Here is a 26700-nt window from a genome sequence, read left to right as displayed (position 1 = left end):
GTGATATAGTGCCAATTTTTTGAAAATAAGGCTAACTTTCCGCCTAAGGGTGCTGCTATTTGTTCCCTGGTAGGTGGTGTCAGAGCCAAGTCACTGTGATTGTCCTGTTGCAGTGGCAGTGGTTGTGTCTGTGCCTCGTTGGTTATTGCCTTGCCACTGGCGTCCTCTGTACGCACCTCCTCTGGATTGATTTCTGCCTCTGGAACGTCTATTCCTGCCTCTCTGAGATTTAGAGGAGTCTGGAAAGGACCAATTTTTGGAAGGCCAGTTCCTGCTAAACCTTGGGGGCTGAACCTGTAAGAAATCTTTAACTGTTTGTACAGATTTTGCCTTCTCTTCCATTTTCTTCATTACTTGCTGGGCAGGAGAACCAAATAGACTGACCTTATCCATAGGAGCATCTAATAGCTTTGCTTTAACATGATCCGGCAAGACCTGTTCTTTCAACCATGCATGCCTTCTTATAACTGTGCCAGTCATGGCTGATCTAAATGAAGCCTCCAGTGCATCATAGCCACATTTTAAAGAATGGTTACTAACCTGCTGAATGTTATTCACCATTTCTAAAACATATTTATCATCTAAGGAATCATCAGAGGACAGTTTCTTAGTTAACTGATCAAGCATAAACTCTTGGTATTGGATCATATGAAACTGACAGTTCAAAGCTCTAGCTGAGAGAGTAGCAGAGGTGTAAACTTTTTACCCCATCTCTAAGGACCTGGATTCCCTTTCAGAAGGGAGAGGGTTTTGCTGAGGTCGAAGCTACTGCCTTAGGCCCCTGGGAGATAGTCTCAGGATCTGCAAGTGGAGCCTTGTATAGGTGGTGATGAGTGTCCGGTACCCTGTAAAACCTATCGGGCTTGGCAGGGGCTGGAGGTAAAGTATCAGGAGCAGTGCAAACATCATTAAATGCATCATCCACAACAGGAAGAACTGGAGGTATAGCTAAGGGCCTATGTTGCGGTAAATGTAGAAAGGTCCTAAGCCTTTTTCTTGAATCAGAGAAATCTTGTCCCTGCCATTGGAATTGCTCTCTCATGGCATGTAAGGTTTCCCCAAAGGAAAATTCCTCTGGTGGAGAGGCAGAAGGAATAGATTCTTCAGCATCGGAATCTTCATAAGTAGAAAAAGGAGCCTCTGGATGGTCTGTATTGTCTGAATCATCAGAAGAATCATCTGAGGACACTGGCTCAGGGGGCTCTGCTCTAGGTCTCTTTTCTGGAGGCTGAGAGGCCCTGTCTGGGTGAGATTGGGATCCCCTTATTAAAGAGATGAGATCCTCTGCCAATGTAAGCATTTGAGAACTGGAACTGGGCCTGTGTGAGGGGGGCTTAACAGGCACAGATTTAGCAGATTTGGCTGCTTTAGCCCTGGCAAAGGCCTTAATAGACATGGCTGCAGGAGGCCTAGCAGCACCACGTGCTGGGGTAGAGACATCCAAAGGGATGGTGTCCGATAATTCTAGAGGAACCACATTAATAGGCAAAACTTCAGAGGCCGATTCAACTAGAGTAGCAGGAGCCTCGGTAGTAGTCATGGATTCGGCTGAAGATTGACCCGTTTGCTCGGTTTCGGCCGAAACCGAGACACTCGCGGTTTGCTTAACCGTGGTTTCGGCTGAAACCGCGGACCGCGAGTGTCGGTCTTTTTCTTTGCGTTTCTTAACAATTTGAGAAGTCGGAGGATCCGACGGCATAATGTACGCAAAATCTGAGCCGAAAAACTGTTCAGCAAACTCCGACCGACGCCTAAGCGTTCGTCGGTTGAAAGAAGCACAGGCTAAACAGGCTGCTACGTCGTGGTCTGGGCCTAAACAAGGTAAGCAGTAAGAGTGGAAATCTTTATGAGGTATTTGTTTCCCACAAGTTAAACAGTTATTCACTTTTTCTGACATCGGCTGAGGCAAGAAAGAGTCCCCAACGGGTACTTAGCTTTTTAGAAGTCTTCGAAGTAGTATTCGGTAGTAGTAATCTCTGGATCTGACCGACCGGCACTTGCGAACAGCTTCTGCTTCTGGGCGCCACGCGGCAAGAAAGACTGAGGAAAATGGCGTCGGCTGATGCCTTTATACCCGAAGACCAGCAGAGATGACGTCGGGTGAAGTGCGACACCAGCCGAGGCCAGACCCAGACTTTGGAATCCGGCCGACCGAAGGGCTGCCTGACGACAGGACAACCCATTTGTTAGGACTGCAGATGCATCCTTGAAGAACATCAAACCCTGCAGCAAAAAATGCACCAGATGCCTAATTTTCTTCTGATAATTCTTAACACAATGCCATCTTCTGCTTCCTGTCAGCCAGCCAGTGTCTTACCCACTTGACTATTTTGACCATACTCCATACTATCCCATACTCCCTTGCCAACATCTTGTGAGGGATAATGTCAGACACTAATGAAATCCAATTGTATCACATTTACATTATTCCCTTTGTACATCTTAATGACGATTAAGTCACAGAACTGGTCCAGGTTGGATAAGCAAACCATATTCTGAGTAATTCCATACTGCTGGCTGTTGATAAGATAATTCTCATTTAAGAATCCCACCACACTGCCCAAGAAAATTCTTTTCCATAACCTACTTGGGATGAAAGGTTAGCAGACACATAACTAACCTTCTCTTTCCTAGATCCTTTTTAGGCAATGGAACTACCACTTCAAACCTCCAATCCTACAGCATGACTTCACTTTCTAAGAAGAGACTGTACAGTTATGTGGTTTACCAGAAACAACTGCCAAAAATGGAAGTTATGTACTCACCATAATAACAGATCCATACTGTTTTTCTCCATCTTGTTCAACCTGTAGGTTATCGGATCTGAGACTGGCCATTTCTCAATGACTTCAACTAATATGAATAGAACAAGAACACTCATCCATCTATCTACTTGACTGAATAAACCACTCAAAACTTCAAAAAGGCATCAGACAGAAAGTCTCCGAAATTTGCCAGCTAAAGTGATTTTATCTGGACTAATCCAATGTACTCAGTCTCTTGTTAGTCCTGTCACCCTCTGGCTCACAGGTGGGATACCAGACTTGACTCGAGCCTTATGGATTACCTCTATTTTCTTGGTAGAAAAAATATACTGGAAAGTGAATAGACTTGTTTAGTTTACTTTCAGTAGCCACCTTTGGAAGGAAAGAAAGGTCTGTGAGAAGAAAACACCCTAGCTTTATGGAAAACCAGATATGAGGGAATAGCAGAAAGAGCCTGTAATTCATACGCATGTCTGCCAGACGTAACAGCCACCATGAACAATGTCTAAAGATAAAAGCTTTAAATCTGAGGTAGCAGAAAGCTCAAAAGGAGGGCCTGCAAGGACCTGCAGCACAGAGGGTAAATCCCAAGGGGGTACAGGGTCCTGAACAGGACAGCATAGTAGAAAAGTACCTTTGAGAAAAGCTTTGGAGATTTTTAAGGCAGCCAAAGGCAGATTACCTCTGCCAACATGAAAATTACATATGGCTGCCAATTGCACCTTAATCATGGAAAACTGGAACCTGTGTTAAACAAGTCCACAAGAATGTCTAGGACTACCTCCAAAGGAGCTGAAAAAGGGTCCAAGTCCTGAAAATCGGCCCAAATTGCAAAATTTTTCCACTTACTAGCATACACCTTCCTAGTACATGTCTTCTAAGAAGAGTACAATATATGTACAATGCTGTCTGAAAGATTGGGATTTCTGGCCATCAAGGGAAATGAAGAAATCAGATGGTTAACTTTTGGGTCTGAAGGACAGGCAGGTTTAGGGTCATTCTGAAGGAATTTGATTAATAGGGGAACTGGTAGATATGCATACAGGAGACCCAGGGGCCAAGCATACAGGAGAGCATCTATGTGTGACTATCCCAAAGGAGGGACTAAGGCATAATAGCTGCTGTACTTGGTACTAGAGGGGGAAGTAAACAGTTCACAACACAGAGTGCCCCAGCACTGAAAAATCTGAGCAGTTACCCTCATACGCAGAGACCACTTATGAGGAAGAAGAATGTCCCTGCTTAAACTGTCTGCTAGACTGTTGGACTTTCCCAAGACACATTTGCAATCAGAAATCACTGAGATAAAATTGCCCACTGCCAAAACCTCATGCCCTCTCTAGATAAGGGGTAAGACCAGGTTCTCCTCAGTTTAAGATATCAAACAATTGACATACTGTCTGTCTGTATCGCAATCATACCACTGGAAAGCTTGGAATGCAAGGAGGACAGCCCTAATCTCCAAGATATTGATGTGAAGATTGGAATCTCTGGAATACCAGGTCTCTTGAACTGTATTCCCTTAGAAATGCACCCCCAACCGAGAAGGTAGGCATCTGTAGTGACCATGGCCACTGTAAAGGTGAAGAACAAATGGTCTCCCGTTGGTCATAAATGGAGATTTCAAACACCACTGAATCTGATCACAACAAACCTAGTCAGCATTATACAGAAATCTACTGGATGCATCAAATAGAACCAGTGCACTGCAACAGTCCATTGCAGAGCCATCATGTAGTCTCTTGCTAGATGGACCAGATCAATGGAAACTGCTACGTGACCCAAAAGTTCCAAAGAGCATGCACTCGTGGTTTTGTATAAGAAAGCAAGGAGACTGCCTGAGATCAAAGGTTCACTACTCCAGAAGCTGGAAGTTTGGCAAAGTGGGATATGGTATCCAGGTGGCAGTCTATAAATTCCAGTGTCTGGATGGGATGTAGGCTTGATTTCTGATAACTGACAGTGATCCCCAAGGAACCACATAGCTGACATAAGGTATCCCTGGCCTTGATTAGGGATGCTCTTGTGGGGGCAGTAAGGAGCCAACTGTCCAGGTAAGGGAAGACCTCAAACCCCTGCAGCCAAAGCCAGGCTGCTACGACTGCCGTACTCTTGGTGAACACTGGGGCAGCGGTGGGGGGATTCTGTGGTTAGAACGTATGGCAGTCCCCTGAATAGGAAATGATCAGCTCCCAGCTGGAAGTGCAGACACCTCCTAAAATGTCTCTCTGTCTTTATATGATGGTAGGTGACCTTGAATTCAGTCATCCTTCCTCAGCAGCGGTAGAATGGAATTCACCACAACCATCTGGAATTTGGTCTGTTTTACAAACTTGTTTAGTTTGCTCAAATCCAAAATTGGCCTGAAGTCCTTATTCTTCTTTGCTACTAAAAAGAACCTTGAGTAGACCTTGGATCCTTGTTAATCTGGTGGGACTTCTTGGATGACTTGATTTGCCAGCAGCTTCTGAATTTCTATGGCTGCCTCTGATGGGGAGAAATGTCTGGGAGACATTTGGAAATGAAACTTGGGATTTCTAACAATGGAATAGAATAGCTTCTAGATATGACTCAACACCCATGTGTCTGAGATGATGGCCTCCCAGGCTTCTGGGTATAGAGCCATGGAATCTAGCTGACATGAATGAATGGCCAGAATGTCTAAACCCACTCCATTGAGAACATAAAGTCGAACACTGCATTTGCCAAAAGCTTTTGGAGTGAAGTTCAACCCATCAAATACCATGGTAGGCCAGCAGCTTGGATGTCCACATGTGCTACTATTTAAATACACTGTGATCACTAGATAAATACATACATACATGCCTGTATATAGGTTCATAGGTGTGTACTAGGCTAACGGCCCTGGAGCCTTTACAAGTCTAGTCCACAGAAGTGCCCTGACTTAATCCAAGAGCTCCTCCATGTCTCTTTTCATGTAGTCCAGGGATGTATGTCTCAGGTCATTCACACCCACATGGACAACGACAGAGTCATACTTGTATATGTTATGGAATGACCTGAGTGCATGTGTCATGTGGCGGATCCTGGCACCCGACAGGCAGCTGACAGTTACCTTCTCCTTATTCAACCTAGTGAGTGGGACATCAGTGTGCCTCACTATCGAGTCACCTATGATTATATTAGGTAAGCTGTTTTGCCTTAGGGGATTAGGTTGAGGGGCACACTGTGTGGGTGAGCTGTGTGTCTTGTGATCTGTGCTGTGTTGTGGTGTTCGAGTGCTTTCTGCCTTGGGGGTCTCTGCTGTTTGGGTAGATTTCTATTGACAGCCTACGTGAAGGAGGGTGTGTGGTTTGTGCTTTTGTGTGAGAACTGTGATGGTGGGTGTTCTGGAGGGCTATGTGTTCCATGCAGTGTTGTAGGTGTTGACCTTCTCCTTTTGACCAGCTATTCCGGTTTTGGCTGGAGAGTGCATGGCTTCCAATTTGGATATATAAGTGCATCTCTTACATGAATGAGTGTTGTGGTTGTGGGGTAAGAGGAGAGGGTTGTCTGTATATGTGAGGTAGTTGCTACACTGCCTCAGGATGCCCAAGTTCACCAGGTTAATAGGAGAAAGCACAGGGAACTGATCTTTACACATGTCTGGAGGGATGGGCATTATTAAAAAGTACTGGAGCTATTTTCTTATAAGACATTTAGTGCTAATAGTACTTTATGTGTGCCACAATAATTGCTACAAAAGTACTAGATAAATAAGCTAGTTAAAGTGCAAGAGAGAAGAGTAATAACAAGATGTAAGAGAAAAATTAAAGAGCAGACTTTCTGGCACCGGTAATAGTTTACCCTAGCTTAGAGGTGTTGTGTGGTGTGCAAACACAGGCTTTTAAAGCAGAAAGTTAAAAGTGATAGAAAAGCTGCTCAAATGGCCAATAAGCTACAATTTCAGAGCTGGAAACCACTCTTCTCGCGGTAGATAGGCTACCTAGTGCTGACCACTCCCACTAATGAGAGGAAAGGCTTCCCTCTAACACAGAAAGGTCTGGGGACCTGAGAAACTACAATACAGCCCTGAATATAACAAAACTGTGTCAGGACTACACTAGTTAACAGGAAAGGCAGGAAAACAAGCAGACAAGCTAGAACTTTTTTTTTGTTTCTTCACAGAAAAAGCACTTACAACAGTAATAAAATTGCTTTAAACACAGTGCAGGCTATCACACTTGAGTGTGAAGCAAAATACAGTAAATGCAGTTAAAATGAATGCAATATAATGAAAAATGGCTTAAAAGAAGTGCAAAACACAGTATAATAAAAAAAAAAGCAAAATGGAGATATTTAAAGTCTCTCTTTCTCCTTTCTGTTGCCCTTGTAGTCTGCAGAACTGAGGTGCAGGCCTACCATGGTATTCAGTGGGTTGAACTTCGATCATGTCTGCTTTTGACAAATGCAATCTTTGACACTGTGGTCTCAACTGAGTGGGTTTCAACATTCTGGCCATTCGATTATGTCAACTAGATCAAAGCCAAGTGACCCCCCCCCCCCACTGCCTCCAGAGCAGAACAGTCAGGGAATCCTTCAGGATCACTGAAAGAGCCTCAGAGAATTATCTGAGAAGCCCTGGTTCAATGGTCTGCCCCTGGCACTAAAGTGATGTCCATTGTGGTTACACCTTGCCATGAAGAGAACCTTCAGAAGAAGGTTTTGCAAAGACTGTCGGGACTTCCTGAAGAAGAGATGTTTGCCACCCTTCAGATTTTTGAAAAGGGCTGCTGTGGAGTAGCAAAACATTCCCTGGTAGCATGTGTTGTCTTTCCTTCTTGCTCGCTCTTTGTCAAAGTGTATTTAATCTCAGGCCTAAACAGTGACGAGCCACCAAAGGCAGCACTGATAAAGGATGCCTTGAAGCAGTCGGCAAAGTTGCACAATGTCATTAAAGCATGGTGATGCATGGCAATGCTGGTGCCTGTGGCTCAGGACATTCCATTGGTTGCATCAGAAATAAGCCTCATGGAAATGTTGGAAATAGACTGTAGAGTGGACAACTGAGTCTCCAGAGTCTTCTGGGCCTCTGAGAACTGCTGTGTCTTGACGTTTCCAGCCACCACTCTGACAAAGAAGCTCCAAAAGACTGCCAAAGGAGGCATTACTGCATGGAGACTGGGAGAACCCCCCTCCTTCCCTGAAGTCAGAATCACCCATAAGGGACTCCTTGGGAGAGACCAGCTGCTTTCTCTTGCACTGCTTCTTCTCAGACACTTCCTACTCTGAACAGTCCAGGAGAAGGGATAAGGTAGGGGTCCTAGCAAGGGGAATAGACTGGAAATTAACAGCAATGAGCTGTCCCAGGGCAGACTGATGGATGGTCTCAAGTGTGGATGTTAGGGAGGGGGGTCAATGGCTATGTTCAAGCAATCCTTTTCTATTTCAGAGAACATTCTCTCCATTACATCAAAAGTGAAAACAGAAGCTGGCTGACTGGAGCCAAGGAACCCAGAGACGCATCAGAGTCCAAGGAAGCTACACCCCATCCTGATGGCGAGATGAGGGAAAGAACTATAGAGAGAAGATTCCCTGAGTGGAAGGGACAAACCCAAAGCCAGGATAGTTAAATCTGACCTGAAGATGCCAGCTTCAATGTATTGGGTCTGAGGCCCACTTGGTTGTGAAGTAAAGTCAAGGAGACCAAGATCAGGGTTGAAGTCGGATATGGCCATGTTGTTACATCCAACCCGAAGGATGAGAACATAGCCGGGCTAGATGACCTCGGATCCATGGGGCCTAAAGGAGGAAGCCAAGGTTCAAGGTAGGGAGCCCAGAGCTGAAGGAATAAGGCCTAATTGCATCTGTGCTTGCAAAAAGGACCTCAACAGCTGCTCCAGATCATATGACTAAGACTGTTCATTAATCATGATGACCTAATGGATAAAGCCACTGAAGGAGGTTTGTACTGGTGGTTAGGGATTCGCTGCTCGAGGCTGAACTGGAAAAGTTCAGACCAGGGGCGGGGAAGGCTCTAGTGAAAACTGCAGTGGGGTAGGAGAAAAACGGGAAGACACACACTCTGAAGGAGTCCCCTTGACCAAAAAGGGGCTGGGGAAACCAATAGCAAGACAGGAAGTCTTGCCCAATGGAGTCAGAGCAGACGCCAGTGCCAATTCAGCCAGGGTACCCAAAGGTCTTTGGACTTTTGAATCCAGCATGCCAGATGGAAGAACAGGTGCCAAAGAGGAGGCAGACCTCTTATGGTCCCTTTAGCATGTTTGGGGTCCATAGATATAAGCGTGTGACTCTGATCTGATTCTCCCTTGGACAAGGAAGCTGAAGAAGAGTCTCCAGCTGGAAGATGGCCTGTGAGGACCAACATGTCTCTCTTTCATTGATGGTTGAGTAACAAACCTCTCACAAATGGCAAAGATGGCCTCCAGATGGGCAGACCAAAGCAATAGATGCACCAGTCGTGGGCATCTTGTGAGGGGATCTTGTGCCCACACACCACACATTTCTTGAATCCTTTCAGATTCGTTGCTGCAACTGAAGAGAGAAAGAACAATAACACTACAAAAGCACATTGAAAATTTCTACTGCAAAGCAAATGTAACAAACACTACACCTGACCCTATCCTATGGCACTAAGAGAAAATCATGCTCTAACAACTTTGTGAAACTACCTGTCTAACAAAACTAAACACTATTAGCAATGACTAAATACCTAGTTAAATAAGGAGCAGAGGAAAACACGCTCTAAAGGTGGGAAAGTCTGTTGTTAAATGCACACCTACTTAACACCTAGCTAGACTAAATGTTTACAGGGTGGGAAAAAAAGGAGAAGAAAACACTGACAAAATTCTTTTCAGAATGATACACGCCAATGGAGCCATGATCGAGCTGTTATCCTGGAATGGAGGCAAACTAGATCTGGGGTATTATTACATGAGTGAGGGTTGTGGGTAGGGGGAGGTGAAGCCTGGCAAGCTGAAATCGCTGTGAAGTGGCCAGCCTCAGATCCAATTCGGATCTGATAACCCACAGGTTGAAACCAGATGGAAAAGACAACATTGAGTCTTACAACATGGGAGGTAGATTCCAGATCTTTTGCTTTGCACCTTGAAGTCCCCAGAGTTACATCTATACTTCTTCACTTGCTACACGCCACATCTATTAGCTCCCATACACAACTGCTCTGCTTTTTCATGCTCCTACCTGGTCTTACTGGTACCATGTAACAAAAATGTAAATTTCTTATACAGCATTTTTCCCTGATCTACAGTACTTTAAAATTTCTTCACATCCCTTCCATGTAACACAGTATCCCAGTGATTCATCTCATATCCCCTACTTTAGATGAATAACTTCTTTTGCCTCTTCCTCATCATCTGCCCATCTCCTTAATGGCTACATGTGCCTCCTGGGTAACCTTTGTTGACTCTTTTGTAGTTTATCTGTAGGCATTTTTTCTAATCCTTTTCCCACTTCTCAGCCTCTAATGTGCTTTCTTTTCACTAATCATCACTATTTCCCCTTGCAATAGCCATGCCAATTCTGTACTTTTGTAATACACAACCTCCCCTAATAATGGACTCCCACACTCATACCCCCTCTCTGATACAACTCCACACCTCATGCATTGTTCATGGCTCTAACATAACTCTGTAGTATTTATGTTCTCCATAGGAATAGACCTTCCCTACTACAGTCCTTGATGGCTGCACTTGTGGCCCTTTCCAACATTACTGTAGGAATGGTGAGTCTGAAGATTTCTACACTGCACGGGTAACAATGTACAGGTAAAGGAAACCTAACAGTCGCTAGTGAAAGGCTGTAATTAGTAGCTACAAAGCATCTAAACAAATAAATTATTTAAATTAGTACAAACCACTGAAAATCTCCCCAAAGGTTCATATTTTGAATTCTTTGAATCTTCATAATATTACTGCCAGTCATTGTTTCCATAAAAAGGTCCTTTATTTTCTTGTACTCATCAGATGATTCAGGAACATCTACTACCTGAAACATATAAAAACATAAATCAATAAAATGATTTTAAACAGCTAACTGAAGGCAATTAATGCCCCTCCCCCACTCAAAATCTGCAAGTAAATGATGGAACCACTCTGAATTATTGAGATGTGTAAAGAAAGTACAGTTGTATATACGATACTTACTTATAAGACCTTTGAAGAGATCACTGTAACAGTGAATTATATTAGGTTTGCGCACCTTGTTTCTTTTGATCCAGCCAAATTTTCCCCTTTCCTCTTCAAAGACTAAAACCAGACCCATGCCTGCCTACTTACTTAGATGGGTTGCTTGATACACTCATGTATATCCCGGTTTTGACATGCACCCTCTTTGGTTTCTCAAGTCTGGAAGCCCTGAATGGAAAATGTGCTTATGGTGAACAAATATTAAGTCTTCAGCACAAAATGATAAAAAAATAAGTATCCATAGTACTGGGAATGTATGTGAATTGTTAATATTATACAGTACCAAGCAGGCAACAGCTATATAAATTTCTCATACAGGAGGGAAGGAAACTTTATTGTTACAGAGATCTCTTGTTAAAAATAGTAGAGTTGTGTAAGTTAACTTATTGTAACAGCAGATGTTCAACTAGATCACTATTGCAGTAGACTAAGCTATAGGGGTTATATCCTGCCAATGATTTGACAACCAGACAGCATCCAAAGCTTTAGGTCATCTTCCACATACTCAAGTTCTGAAGGGCTGGAGGAAAAGCTTTTTTGCTCCAGGGAAGGGAGGCTAAATTCTTGTCTTTTAGGTATATGTTAGGAACTAAGGAAAATAAAAATATCAACAGCCTGGACAAAACATAACAGAAAAAGGGAAAAGGAGGGAGGGTGCCCCTACTGCAACAGTGATCTATGTAAACGGTTACTGTTATCATAAGTTAACTTACACAACTGTTCTATGTTCATCATTAGATACCAGAGCCTAGAAAAAAAGGGAGGACCAAGTTGCTGCCTTTAAAATACTCCTTGAGTCCACCCCTTTCCCAAAATCCCCAGAAGAAACCAAAGCTTTGAAGTGACTTTGTCATGGTGGGAATAACAGAAAATAACTTCATGAGATAACCATGTGGAAATTGTCTGTATGACACTGACTGTCCCTTTTTCTTACCTTCATATGCAATAAACAGTACATCTGAATGCCTGAAGGTTTTAGCCCTGCCAGCATATTATCCGAGTTGTTTGTGAACATCCAGACTATGCAAAATCCTCCCTCCCTTATTTTTTGGATGTAGAAAAAAGACAGGGAGATGAATAGTTTGACTCAAAGTAAACTTTGAAACCATTTTAGGTGTAAATGAAGGATGTGTTCTCAAAGATACCTTATCCTTATGACAAATGAGATAAGGCAGACTCACCATACGAGCTTATAACTCAGATACGCTTCTTGCAGAATCAGAGTAATGAAGAGTACTGTTTTCCAATTCCCTCCAGTACAGCTCATTTGAGTGTGTGCCTTTAACTCCCAGAGGGTGTGGCTTAAGCCTTTAAAAAATGAAGTTACCACCATACATTTCTAACAAATACTCATTGACAGAGACCAAACCCAGCCACTGGGGATGCACAAGCCAGTGCATTTCTTTGTGCCGGTCCCAAGCCCGGATAAATGGGGAGGGTTGCGTCAGGAAGGGCATCCGGCGTGAAAATTCTGCCACATAACTTATGGTGTGAAAATTTCATATTTCCATACCAGATCGGTCGAGGCCCGGGTTAACACCGACCGCCACCAGTACTGTTAGCCAACAGGGTGCTGGCAGAAATTGGGCTACTGTTGGCCGAAAGAGAAGAGGAGGGCGAAGGCATGCCTGAAGGCAGGAAGACAGGAGGAAGGTTAGGAGTGTAGCAGTGAGGGTAGGAACTTTGAATGCTGGCAGTATGACTGGTATAGGAAGAGAGCTAGCTGATATGATGGAGAGAAGGAAGGTTGATATATTGTGCGTGCAAGAGACCAGATGGAAGGGAAGTAAGGCCAGGTGTTTAGGAAATGGGTTCAAATTGTTCTATCATGGTGTAGATGGCAGGAGAAATGGGGTAGGGGTTATACTAAAGGAACAATATGCCAAGAGTGTTTTAGACATGAAGAGAGTGTTTGACAGAGTGATGTTTATGAAGCTCGAAATTGATGGTGTAATGGTGAATGTTGTTAGTGCATATGTTCCACAAGTTGGGTGTGCGATGGATGAGAAAGAGAAATTTTGGAGTGAGTTGGATGAAGTTGTGGTGAGTGTACCCAAGGGTGAGAGACTAGTGATTGGAGCGGACTTTAATGGGCATGTTGGTGAAGTGAACAGAGGGGATGAGGAAGTGATGGGTAGGTATGGTGTTAAGGAGAGGAATGCAGAAGGTCAGATGATTGTGGATTTTGTGAAAAGGATGGACATGGCTGTGGTGAATACGTATTTTAAGAAGAGGGAGGAGCATAGGGTGATGTACAAGAGTGGAGGAAGATGCCCACAGGTGGATTATATCCTATGTAGGAGGGCCAGTCTGAAGGAGATTGGAGACTGTAAAGTGGTGGCAGGGAAAAGTGTAGTTAAGCAGCATAGAATGGTGGTCTGTAGGATGATGTCGGTGATCAAGAAGAGGAGGAGGAGTGTGAAAGCAGTGCCAAGGATTAAATGGTGGAAGTTAAAAAAGGGTGATTGTGAAGTGGAGTTTAGGGAAGAGTTAAGACAGGCACTGGGAGGCAGTGGAGAGTTACCGAATAGCTGGGTAACTACAGCAGAACTAGTAAGGGAGATGGCTAGAAAGGTGCTTGGTGTGACATCTGGACAGAGGAAGGAGGACAAGGAGACCTGGTGGTGGAATGAGGAAGTACAGGAGAGTATACAGAGGAAAAGGCTGGCGAAGAAGTGGGATTGTCAAAGAGATGAAGAAAGTAGACATGAGTATAAGGAGACGAGGCGCATGGCAAAGAGAGAGGTGGCGAAAGCTAAGGATAAGGCGTATGGAGAGTTGTATGAGAGATTGGACACTAAAGAGGGAGAAAAGGACCTGTACCAATTGGCTACACAGAGGGACAGAGCTGGGAAAGATGTGCAGCAAGTAAGGGTGATAAAGGATAGTGAGGGAAAGGTACTCACAAGAGAGGAGAGTGTGTTGAGTAGATGGAAAGAGTATTTTGAGAGGCTGATGAATGAAGAGAATGAGAGAGAGAGAGAAGGTTGGATGATGTGGGGATAGTGAATCAGGAAGTGAAACAGATTAGCAAGGAGGAAGTAAGGACAGCTATGAAGAGGATGAAGAATGGAAAGGCTGTTGGCCCAGATGGTATCCCAATGGAAGCATGGAGGTGCTTAGGAGAAATGGCAATGGAATTTTTAACTAGATTGTTTAATGAAATTTTGGAAAGTCAGAGGATGCCTGAGGAGTGGAGAAAAAGTGTTTTGGTACCTATCTTTAAGAATAAGGGTGATGTGCAGAGCTGCAGTAACTACAGAGGGATAAAATTGATCAGTCACAGCTTGAAGTTATGGGAGAGAGTAGTAGAAGCTAGGTTAAGAAGGGAGGTGATGATTAGTGATCAGCAGTATGGTTTCATGCCAGGAAAGAGCACTACAGATGCAATGTTTGCTCTGAGAGTGTTACTGGAGAAATACAGAGAAGGTCAGAAGGAGATGCATTGTGTCTTTGTAGACTTGGAGAAAGCATATGACAGGGTGCCTGGAGAAGAGTTGTGGTATTGTATGAGGAAGTCGGGCAGAGAAGTATGTAAGAGTGGTACATGATATGTACGAGGGTAGTGTGACAGTGGTGAGGACTGCAGTGGGAGTGACAGATCTGTTTAAGGTGGAGGTGGGAATACATCAAGGATCAGCTCTGAGTCCTTTCTTATTTGCTGTGGTGATGAACAGGTTGACAGATGAGTTCAGATAGGAGGCCCTGTGGACTAAGATGTTTGCAGATGACACTGTGATCTGTAGTGAGAGTAGGAATCAGTTGAGGAGACTCTGGAGAGGTGGAGATATGCTCTAGAGAGCAGAAGAATGAAGGTCAGCAAGGCTAAGACAGAATATATGTGTGTAAATGAGAGGGAGGGTACAGGAATGGTGAGGATGCAGGGAGTAGAGTTGGTAAAGGTGGACGAGTTTAAGTACTTGGGATCAACAGTTCAGAGTAATGGTGAATGTGGAAGAGAGGTGAAGAAGAGAGTACATGCAGGGTGGAATGGGTGGAGAAGAGTGTCAGGAGTGATTTGTGACAGACGGGTACCAGTAAGAGGGAAAGGGAAGGTCTACAAGACAGTAGTGAGACCAGCTATGTTATATGGGTTGGAGACAGTGGCATTGACAAAAAGGCAAGAGTCAGAGCTGGATGTGGCAGAGTTAAAGATGTTAAGATTTGCACTTGGTGTGACTAGGATGGATAGGATTAGGAATCAGTATATTAGAGGGTCAGCTCATGTTGGACAGTTTGGAGACAAAGCAAGAGAGACGAGATTGCATTGGTTTGGACATGTGCTGAGGAGGGATGATGGATATATTGGGAAAAAGATGCTAAGGATGGAGCTGCCAGGTAAGAGGAAAAGAGGAAGGCCTAAGATAAGGTTTATGGACGTGGTGAGAGAGGACATGCAGGCGGTTGGTGTGACAGAGCAAGATGCAGAGGATAGGAAGAAATGGAAAGAGATGATCCGCTGTGGCGACCCCTAACGGGAAAAGCCGAAAGATGATGATGATGATGACTCATTGACAGAGACCAAATATCAATACAGTTGTGTTTGCCATCATGTATGCTCTAAGATAAAATATTCTGATACCTTGTATGTAGCATGGTTTTGGAATTATTAATGCAAATATGAACAATCAATACTTGACACCTAGAAGCACAGTAGGATGTAACTACACAAACTCCTGGAGGTGCACTCGGCTGTAATGAGTTGAGAACTTCAACTCAAACTGCTGGGCTGGTTCAAATGGAACAACTGCATGCTTCTCTAAAACAAAACTGAGATTCCCAAGAAGGAGCCACCTGTTTCACAGAAGAGCTCCTTTCAAAAACTGTTTGACTTGAAACTGGGTAGAAAGGAGGCAAGAAATCCTGGAGAAGAATTTCTTTAACTGTCTAATGTAAATGGAGGCAAACAGATCTATTTGAGGAGCTCTACACAGCTGACCTAATTCCTGGAAGTCTCCTGGGTTCAGTTTCCATTCCTGAGGATCTGTCCTTGTCTTGCTCAGCTTGTCTGCTTTCTCTGACAGAATGTAAGTAGCCTGAAGGGAAAGATTGAGCTGACATATACAAGCATGCAAAATCTGAAGGTAATGCTACTCAATGCTAGTAGTCTAAACCTCAAAATGCACTCTCTCTTGAGGCACTCGTAAAAATGGAGAACATCGATATCTGTGCAGTAACTGAGACCTAGTTCAAGGCTCCAGAGAGCACCACTGCAATAACAGGCTACAACTCTTACCACAATTTTCGGCCACCAAACCAAGACTAAAACACTAAAGGTGGAGGAGTGTCCATATTCACCAGGGATATTCACACCTGCAGGCTAGTTGCCCAACATAATGCATCTGAAATTCTCCAGGTGCAACTAAAAAGAAGTTATGTAATTACCATAATGTTCCATGTTTGTAGTCCATCTTGCCTATATTCTTGCTGGATGGTTCGGAGCCGATATTCGGCTCCAACTCGGCCTATACTAAAGCTCGAGAGCTTTTTACTGGCTCGAGGCTAGCCCCTATCCCATGGTACCTTACGGCAATTCCCCAGATCTAGTTTGCAAGAAAGTAATAAATACCTAGCAGGTAATAATAATAAGAAGAAATAAGTTGTAAAATACAGGAAGGGATTAGAAACATAATCCATTCCAGGTGGACAAAGAGCAAAGTCAGGCAGCCCCCCCCAAAAAAGTCAACTAAATCTCCCAGAAACAGGAAGGGGGTTGGAGGGAGGGATGCAAGAATACAGGCGAGATGGACTACAAACATGGAACGTTATGGTAAGTACATAACTTCTTTATGTTACGTAGTCCTACCTCGCCGTAATTCTTGCTGGATGGGACAGCATCTCTAACACCTTTATCCCGGGTGGCTCAAGCAAAGAGACTCTTCAGCACAGTGGACCCAAAGGATGACATGTCCCGGGAGGCCAAATCCAATTTGTAACGAGAGACAAATGTATGTGGTCTTGCCCAAGTAGCTGCTGCACAAATAGTATCAACTGGGAGCCTAGATCTAAAGGCGCATGAAGTAGCTACAGCCCTAGTAGAGTGACCTTTAGCTTTTAATGGTAATTGTCTACCAGCTTGTTGATAAGCAAAGGATAAGCAATCCGAAAGCCATTTTGAAAGAGTAATTTTTGAAACAGGTAAGCCTTTTCTTTTGTCAGAAAAGGAAACAAAAAGTTGATCAGATTTCCTGAATTCTTTGGTCCTGTGTATACAGAATCTGAGTATCCTTTGGATATCTAGTTGGTGAAGTCTATACTCTGATTTATTAGAGTGGTTTGGAAAAAACACAGGTAGCTCAATGGTAGTATTCAGGTTGTGTTCTGAGCATACCTTAGGGAGAAAAGGAGGGTTTGTCCTAAGACAGACTCTATCCTTGTGAAAGATAATGTAAGGAGATGGCCTTGAAGTTCCAAAATTTTCCTAGCCGATGTTATAGTTACCAAGAACAGGGTTTTCCATGATAACAATTTTAAGTCTGACGATGAGGATGGTTCAAACGATGTAGACATCAAAGATGAGAGGACTAAATTTAAGTCCCAGGGCTCTAAAGGTTGTTTTATTGGGGGCCTAAGAAGACAAACTCCTTTAAAGAAGGTTTTTACAGAGGGAGTGTTGCATGATTGGATTTCCCATGAAGCCAAAATGGAAATTGGAAATGGCAGCTAATTGAATTCTAACTATGGCAGCTGCCGCTCCTTCATGAAAAATTGTTGTTAGGAAGGATAAAATGGATTCTAAAGGAGCTGTATAAGGATCTAAGCCCCAGTTTGTAGCCCAAAGGGAAAACCTTTCCCATTTGCTAGAATACAGTTTCTGAGTGTAAGGTTTATGGGATGAAATTAGGATGTGTTTGACCATTGGAGATAAGGGAATGCACCTGGCTATACATGGAATTGGAGCAGCCATGCTGTCAATTTGAGGGTGTGGATGGAGGGGTGGAACTGTCCCGACTGATGAATCAGGAGATCTGGAGATGGATCCAGAATCCATGGTTCCTCCAAAAGGTAGGGCCACAGGAAAGGAAACCAAACTTGTTGAGGCCAGTAAGGAGCAATGAGGATCAAGGAACTCCTCAACTGTCTTGCTTTCTGTATTACTTTGGGTATGAGTGGAAAGGGAGGAAAGGCATAGAGAAGTCCCGGGGGCCAATCATGAACTAGAGCATCCCTGGGTGGCATGCCCGGATGGGGAATGAGGGCAAAGTAGCTGCTGCGGTGTTCAGGTGAGTGGCAAATAGATCGCAGCAAGACTGGCCCCATTTGTGAAAGATCTCTTTTGCAACCATTGGATTCAGGGACCACTCGTGAGGCATCAGAATTGCTCGGCTGAGTTTGTCCGCTATTACGTTGGATTTCCCTGGGATATGCGTTGCTATCAGGAAGCGTTGAGTATCCATCGCCCATTTCCAAACTCTTAAGGTCTATCTGCGAAGCGGGTAAGACTTGGTTCCCCCTTGTTTGGTTATGTACCACACAACAGACATGCTGTCTGACTGAATCGCAATCGTTCCAGTGGGAAGGGAGCTGTGAAGTGCTTGCAACGCATATAGCACCGTTCTCATCTCCAGAACATTGATGTGTAAGTGGTTCTCGTGGTTTTGCCAAGTACCTTGGACTGTCTTTCCCAGGTAATGCCCCCCCCACCCTATCTGGGAAGCGTCCGTGGCCAAAACTGCTTTCTCTTGGGGAGGAACAAATGGTGAGATAATGGAAGGTCTTGCAACGACCATTGTGCAAACAGCATCCACTGGAGAATCCTCATATGTAGACGAGCAAGAGGAACTAATAAGATGGCGGAAGCCATAGTCCCTAGGACTTGAAATACTACTCTGGCCTGGACTCTTTGTTTGTTTAATAAGGATCTGATCTGACTGCGTAGAGATTCCACTCTTTCCTGTGTTAGCTTTACTGACATGGTGGTTGTGTCTATTTCTTGGCCTAGATATACAATATGCTGCGAGGGAGATAAGACTGACTTTTGTAAGTTGACAGTGATACCTAGGCTGGCGCACAAGGATAGAGTCTCGTCTCTGGTTCTTATGAGTTGATGCTTGGTGGTAGCAGTGAGGAGCCAGTCGTCTAGGTACAGAAACACCTGGAATCCTTGACGTCTCAGGTGAGCCGTTACCACTGCCATGCATTTGGTAAACACTCTGGGGGCTGTAGTGAGGCCAAAGGGCAGTGTTCTGAACTGAAAATGCCTGGCTCCCAGCCGGAAGGATAAGTGTCTCCTGTAGCGCCCGTCCATTTTGATGTGGTAGTACGCATCCTGGAGATCGATTGAGCACATCCAGTTGTCTTTCCCGGTAAAGGGAAATATCGACTGCAGAGTGACCATTCGGAACTTTGATTTTCTTACATGCTTGTTGAGCCTGCTGAGATCTAGAATTGATCTCCTGTCCCCTGTCTTTTTTGGAACTAACAAGAATCGAGAGTAAGTTCCGGATCCTACTTGCTCTGCAGGGACTTCTTGGATGACTATTTTTTGTAGCAATGAGATGACCTCTGATGTTGCACGGTCTAGTTGGATGGGTGGTATGTCTGGAAGAGACCGGTTTGTTGGGGGTTCGGAAATAAAGGGAATCAGGTAACCTCTGGATATTACTGTGTGTACCCAACGATCTTGAGTGATAGTTAGCCAGGTGCTTGGGTACAGCGATATACAACCCCCGACTGCCTCCAGAGACGGACAGTCGGGCAACCCCTCAGGGTTGATGGAAGTGACGATCAGAGAAAGCTTCTCTGTCTCCCTGATGTTGCGGACCTCCTCTGCCACGAGGGTGGTGTCTTCCATTATATCCTCCCCCTCTGCCCCTGGGGGAGGGTTGACCTTGTGCCTGAGGAAAACCTTTTTGGGATTTGCGGAACCACATTTTCCCTCCTGTATTACCCTTGGTCTGGACGGAAGAGAGAAATGGACTCCAACGGCAGATAAGGTTTTTCCTTCCTGCTCGCACCAAGTCAAAGTCTCTTTCACTTGGGGTCCAAAAAGAGATGAACCATCAAAGGGAATGTTAGTGAAGGAAGACTTGAAGGATTCTGTAAAATTACAAAGCCGCATCCATGAATGTCTCCTGAGGGCCATTCCTGCTGCGGCTGCCCTGCTCGCTCCATCTGCCGCATATGAGATCAGCCTCATGGAGGAGTTAACTATGGAAGTAAGGGTGGAGAGCTGTGCAGAAACCTGCCCATGGAACCTGGAGCTACTGAACCCTGAAGGGTATCTCTTAACTCTTTTAGGAGATCCCTCTGCAGACGAGTGAAATGAGTCAGGTAATTCAGCGATCCTAGTGTAATTGCCGCTGAAGAAAAAGTACGCTTCCCGTACCTATCCATCATCCTGGACTCCTTGTTAGGAGGATGGATATTAGAAGACGTCTCAGATAAATACCAGTATAGCAACAACTGGAGCTCCCTTGCTAAGGAAAGACTTGTCCTCAGGTGCTGTCATAAATTTGTTTGGCCTCCTCGGGACGGCTTCCACTGAATCTGGAGAGGTCCATGCTTTCCGCGAAATGACCCCCAAAAGTTGGTCATAAGGTGGTGTCACCCAAGAGGTGGATGGTCGGGAGCCAAAGGCCGCAAGATACACTGAGTCATCCTCAGTACAGTTAGAGGTCTTCCAATCACCCCTCTGTCTAAGGATTTCTAGGATGTCAGAGAAGGAGACATCCTCAGAGGGAGATCTAGGGGACCCTTCTGATTCCTCTAAATCAGTGTCTGATGTGACAGACTCAGGGGAGTCAACATGTTTCCTCTTACATAACCTCTTCCGAGGGAGCTCTCCAGTGGGATAATCTGGGGAGGTCTCGGAAGAGAGGGTGCCTCCAATGGGGGCTACTTGGGCCTCTGGTTCCCAATGCTGTGGGGGTGGCAGGGGGGAAGAGGTTGCCTCCTGCTGCTGGTGGGACACAGGTTCCAAAGGAATGGCTTTGGCAGAGTGTAAAGCCTTTTCTATAGCTTCGAAAGCCTTCCCACCCCCCCGCTCCAAAGAAGACCTCCGCTCCGAGGGGGCGGATGGTCGAATCCTAGCAAGAAGGAACGGCTCTGAAGCAGAATTGGGAACTGAGCTGAGTCGAGTCGAGACAAGGCTCCGAGAGGGAGGGTCGGTTCCGAAGAGAACCCAGGGTGACTGTCCCCCTCGGAGTCGACATGAGAGCGTCGGCTCCCAGAACCCTCGGCTCCAGACTGAGCCATCGAGGATAGAGTAACTGGCTCCCAGAAAACAGGGTGAATCCCAGGAGCCGATGGGTCGAAGACAGAGGAACCTGACGTAATAGGGTCTGAGAGCGAAGCAGTTGGAGGAGGAACAGTGATCGGTACGGGGGATGGCTCTGAGCCCTTTAGGTCAGGAGGGGACAATTTTCTAGCCAGAGCTGGATCCGAAAGCAACCTCTTCACCACCCTCTCAATGTCCTCATCTCATAGGGTCCTTGAGGATCTGGTGGAGACGGAAGGAGACCTCCTTCTCTCCAAAATAAGAGATCTCAAAATAAGAGATACAGAATCGATGTCAGGCAAAACCTTCAGTACCGACGACTGTCTCAGAACAGATGGAACAGACTGCACTGAAGATGAAGCAGAGTCAGAACCGGAACTCATTGGTTCCGACGCTTTAGACTTTTTGGGTGGCTCTGAAGTCGGGACCGGTGATTTTTTCTTTGAAGATTTTGGAGCTGCCTGACCAAGTTCCAGCTGTTCCTGGAAGGAACTGGTCATGAGACCCCTGTCAATAAGCTTTCTCTTCCTTTTCGTTTAACACTCTTGTACTAAAGTTGTGACAGAAGATGCAAGGTTCCTGTAAATGGGCTTCGCCCAGACAATATACGCAACTGGTGTGGCTGTCTGTAAGAGACATTTTCTGCGCACACCTGTCGTATTTTTTGAAGCCCGAAGGGCGATGATCCTTATGATCCTTATCTTTAGACATAGTTAAAGAGTAAAAAATAAAGGTGTAAGAAAGAAGAAGTTTTTTTTTTATAACAGTCACACACACACAGGGAGGAAAGGCCCTCTAACTTAAACGGGCACAAAGGCCCTCTAATTTAAATGGGCCGTACAGTCCAAAGGGGGGAATAGGCGTTGACAACTTTCAAAAAAACAGAAGCACAATACAGAAGAAACTATTAATATATATATATATATATATGACAGAAAAAGGTGGTAGAAAAGGACTAAATAAGTAAAAAATCTATCTACTTAGCCAACGAGCCAGTAAGACACAATCTCGAAGCTTTCGTGGCAAATGAGTTCTGGGGAATTGCCGTGAGGCACCATGGGATAGGGGCTAGCCTCGAGCCAGTAAACAGCTCTCGAGCGTTAGTATAGGCCGTGTCGGAGCCGAATATCGGCTCCGAACCATCCAGCAAGAATTACGGTGAGATAGGACTACATAACATCACTAGGTAAGACTGCAATCCAAATTGTAGCTTGCTAGAGATCCCCCACCATGCCCCAAGATTCTCACTACACCTTTCTAAACATACTGGAAAATATTAAGATACAACCAAACACCCTAATACTGGGTGATTTTAACTACCCTGCCATTAACTGGGTAAACTACTTGGGTACCAACACCTTTTCCCAACAGTTCTTGGAATTCATAAATTCCAATGCCCTGGATCAACTAATCCATTGTCCCACCAAGGGCTCCAATATCCTAGACCTGGTCATTACCAACATAGGAGATAGATGCTCCATACCAGTGGTCACCCCCTCATTGGTCAGATCTGACCATAATCTAATCACCCTTGATATTCACATCCCACCCCCACACCCCAGTAAGGAAACCTCCGTAAAAAAAAATTCTCCAAAGCCATCTTCATGCTACTCAAGTCAGAAGTGACAAACTTCATTACACCCATGCAGATGGGAGCTGAAAGTTCGACTGCTGAATCCTACACTAAGGCACTGTACGAGCACATCCACATCGTGCATGAATCGTGCCATCTCAAATAGAACCAAGACGCTCTCCTCCAAAAAAAGGAAGCCAATCTGGTGGTCCCCTGCCATACACAAACTATACAAAAGAAGGAAGAAACTGTTGCAGAAAAGAGGAAAATCCCAGGATGCAAAAAACTCCCTTACCAGCCTCAGTAAGAAGCTGAGATCCCTCATAAAATCCTCCAAAGCTAGTTACGAAAATAAAATTGCCAAAGATTCCAAAGACAACCACAAGGCATTCTATAGTTATGTCAAGAATCTAAATGGCAATGCTCAGAGCTACAACAGAATGGCATTAAATATACTGATCCCAAGAATATTGCCAATATCCTGGCAGGTCGATTTAGTGCCAACTCCACCCCCCATCCCCTAAAGGGCCCATCTCAATACCAAAAGATTGCCACATTCTGGTAATCGCGGCCACACAGGTAGAAACCGCACTCTCCAAAGGTAAGAATACAGCATCCATGGGACCAGATGACATCCCGGGCTGTGTACTATGTGAACTACAAAATGAACTGGCACCTCACCCAAGTGTCATGTTTAATCATAGCCTCACTTCAGGCTTCGTGCCCACTGAGTGACGCACAGCTACAGTTATCCCACTCCACAAGGGGGGATCCACCTTGGATCCTGGGAACTAACGTCCCATCAGTCTGACAAGCCTGATCTGCAAGGGCATGGAACGCATTATCATGGACTTATAAACAAAGACATTGGCAACCTTCAAACACTGGACCCCACAAAGTTTGGGTTTGTGAAAGGCTGATCTTGTCTCCTGAACCTGACTGACTTCTTTGAATCAGTCTCCAAAGCTGTGGACAAGGGTAAGGCGGTCCACACAGCCTATCTGGACCTCACCAAGGCCTTCAACACCATCCCCCACTCTGGAATCACAGATAAACTAACTAAACTGGGCATATATCCCTATGTCACTCGATGGGTTGCCAACTGGCTTACTGACAGAACCCAGACTGTAAAAGTAGCTGACTCCAAATCCAGCTCCAGACAAGTGGAGTACCTCCGGGTTCAGTCCTGGGACCGCTATTGTTTGGCATCTACTTCTCTGAAATACAGGCCAACACTAAGGGACTCTGGCTAACAAAGTTCACAGATGACTACAAATTGGGAGCCATTACTGAATCCCCAAATTATGTGTATATTCTACAAAAGGGCCTTACAGAAACAGATGCTTGCTGCCAGACCCATGGGCTCAAGCTTAATGCCAAGAACTGTACAGTTATCCCCTTTGGGAAAAACCATGTTCCTATGAATTACCACATAGGTGGCAGTACACTAAACACCGAAAGTGGGATGAGAGACTTAGGGACACAGGGGGACAGGGTCTCACCTTCGATAACCACATCACCACAACAGTCAGGAAATCCTTCTATATGGCACACCTAAGGGCTTTTCATCCAGAAAAAAGGAGGTCACTGTCCCACTGTACTCCTCCCTCATTAGACCCATTATAGAGTATAACGCCCCATTTGGTATGTACCTCACAAGACATCTGCAACAGCTGGAAAGGCCGCAGAAATACCTCACTAAAAGAATCACAGGCCTAAAGCAGATGCCCTATGCTGACTGTCTAAAAAAACTCCAGTTATACTCTGTGGCATATCGTCTACTCAGAGGCGATCTCTGCTTAACATACAAGGCCATGTCAAACCCTGAGCTGTTGGACATGCTCCACTTAAAGAAATCCCAGTCTCTCAGAGCCACACGCTCCAGGGATCTAAACCTTGTCATCACAATGAACAAAACATGCTGGAGGGCTAGGTTCCTGACCCAGAGATTCCCCATACTCTAGAATAGACTGCCCATACATCTCAAGCAGAGTACCTCCTTGGCCCTCTTCAAAAGGAACCTTGACGACTGGATGGGAGATAGGAAATTCACCCCGGAGATCACGTCAGTCACCCTGCTAGACAGGGGTCCAGCGAAGTAAATATTGTAGGAAGAAATATCCAGGGAATTGTTATGGCTAGGCATGTATAGGCCCTAGGGCCGATAGCCTAGTACCAATCTATGAACCAATGAACCTATGACTTGCTAGTTCCCAGGCTACCATAGCTGGTGTGCAAAGGGGTACTAATCTGGGTCCTATTTGTTTATGTACTACTATGGTGGTGTCTGTGATTAGTAGCAGAGTTCCTGGAATCCAAAGGTGATTTAGAGATTTGAGAGCATTTATTTGGGTCATTATGTTGTTAATATTTATATGTTTTATTCTGTCCTGCTTGCTACACAGGTCCTGAACCTTCTTTACCTTGGGCACCGAGTCTGATGCATCAGTGATTACAAACTGAGTAGAAACTAGAAGGGAGAAGAAAAGACCTGGGTTGAGAGATAACTGACCCACCCACCAAAGTAGACAACTCCCAAGAATGGAATCTGAAAGGAAAGTGATTGCTGGTGTTATGTCTAAAAAAATTGAGGAATCATTGAATTCTTTCTCATATAAAGTATGGCCAGGAGAATTATGAGAACTGCAGAGGCCATGAAACCCAGAATTCTGCTATATTAGTTTCACAGGTAAGTACTAGGCAATCAGTCTTCAGAACATTTCAAGCCTTGCCAAAAAAAAAATGTTCAAAATTTTTCTTAGGCCTCAAGGAAGGCAAGACAAGATAGACCAGGAGAAAATCTGAGACAGCCTATCAAATTATCTAGGTTTACCTTGAAGATGGGAAGCTTCACATGTAGTGGAAGTTTTTTCCAGAGGCAAGGGATATGTTGGAATGTGAATTTATCATGCCAACTTGCCTTATTTATCTGCTGATGAAGGTTTAGTTCCTTTAATAAAGTAGTTGATGTACCATTATTTCTGTGAAGGAATATGAGGTCAAACAGGGTAGGATCTTTCATGCCACGAAAGGTTAGACCTAGATCTTCACAGAGGAGTTTGTAATAGACTGAGTACAGAAAAAAAGGCTTCCAGACTCTCCTGATAACCAAGATTTTTGAGGCCACTGATTTTTTTTAGTTATGAATCTCTGAGATCTTTCAAGTTGTGTGGTATGTTTAGATAAATAAAAGATGCATTATATTCAATAATTCTGATAAAATATGAATAAAATGGAATTGAGACTTCTTTGGACTAAGTGGAGATGCCTTTAGAAATTAGCTAAGCCAGGTAAAAGACTTTCTAAACTACTGTGGAGACATGACGGTTAAATAATAAGGAATTATCAATAACAGTACTTAGATCCCTTACAAAAGTAGTGGATTGGAGGGGTTCATCTCCTATATGGTAAGAAAAACTGTTTTGTTTACCAAAATGAACTATGCATTTTTTATGACATTTAATTTTATGCTACTGTCCTTGGAACAATTCCTTGGCTGATGTCAGAGACTGGTGGACATATTCAGAAACTGATCCTTGTACAAGTTTGCTTTTTCTTGAAGAAGAAAATTCCTCATGAAGAATTTAACCAGAAGGCATCCCAGGAACACTATCCAGTGAGTAGAAATGAGAGAATACTTCTGTTAAGTTCACCTGGAGCCTTAGACTGAGAAAGAGATCCATTACCCAGAGCAGGGATTCTTCACACTTCAGAAAACAGTCTGCAAAAATTAGACAGTCATCTAAATATTTAAAAGTCTGAATGCCTTGAAGCCTACAATGAGCTATTACTGGTATCAGACCCTTTGCAAATACACCTGGATCTATAGCTAGCCCAAAGGGTAAAACAGAGATCTGAAAATGTAAGCTAAATGCAGAAAATCTCAAAGAAATATCTGAAGCTTGGCTTGAATGTACCCATCAAGACTTGAAAAGTTAAAAGTCATGACATTCAGAAGCCATGTAGCTGACACAC

General features: G+C 44.4%; 1 protein-coding gene across 1 annotated transcript in view; it reads right to left on the bottom strand.

Annotated features, from left to right (window-relative positions):
- Positions 1-26700, bottom strand: part of LOC122815569 (protein mono-ADP-ribosyltransferase PARP12-like) — a 1409919-nt gene that overhangs the window by 282951 nt on the left and 1100268 nt on the right. Inside the window, exon 10 of the mRNA XM_044088175.1 lies at positions 10603-10733. Within this exon, the coding sequence (XP_043944110.1) occupies positions 10603-10733 (131 nt within the window). The remainder of the gene's footprint in view (positions 1-10602; positions 10734-26700) is intronic.

The sequence above is a fragment of the Protopterus annectens genome, chromosome 11.part0, assembly GCF_019279795.1.
Source record: "Protopterus annectens isolate FY-2018-M chromosome 11.part0, PAN1.0, whole genome shotgun sequence".
Lineage (NCBI taxonomy): Eukaryota > Metazoa > Chordata > Ceratodontiformes > Protopteridae > Protopterus > Protopterus annectens.
The sequence above is the reverse complement of the archived record's forward strand: the minus strand, read 5'-3'. Positions and strand labels throughout refer to the sequence as shown.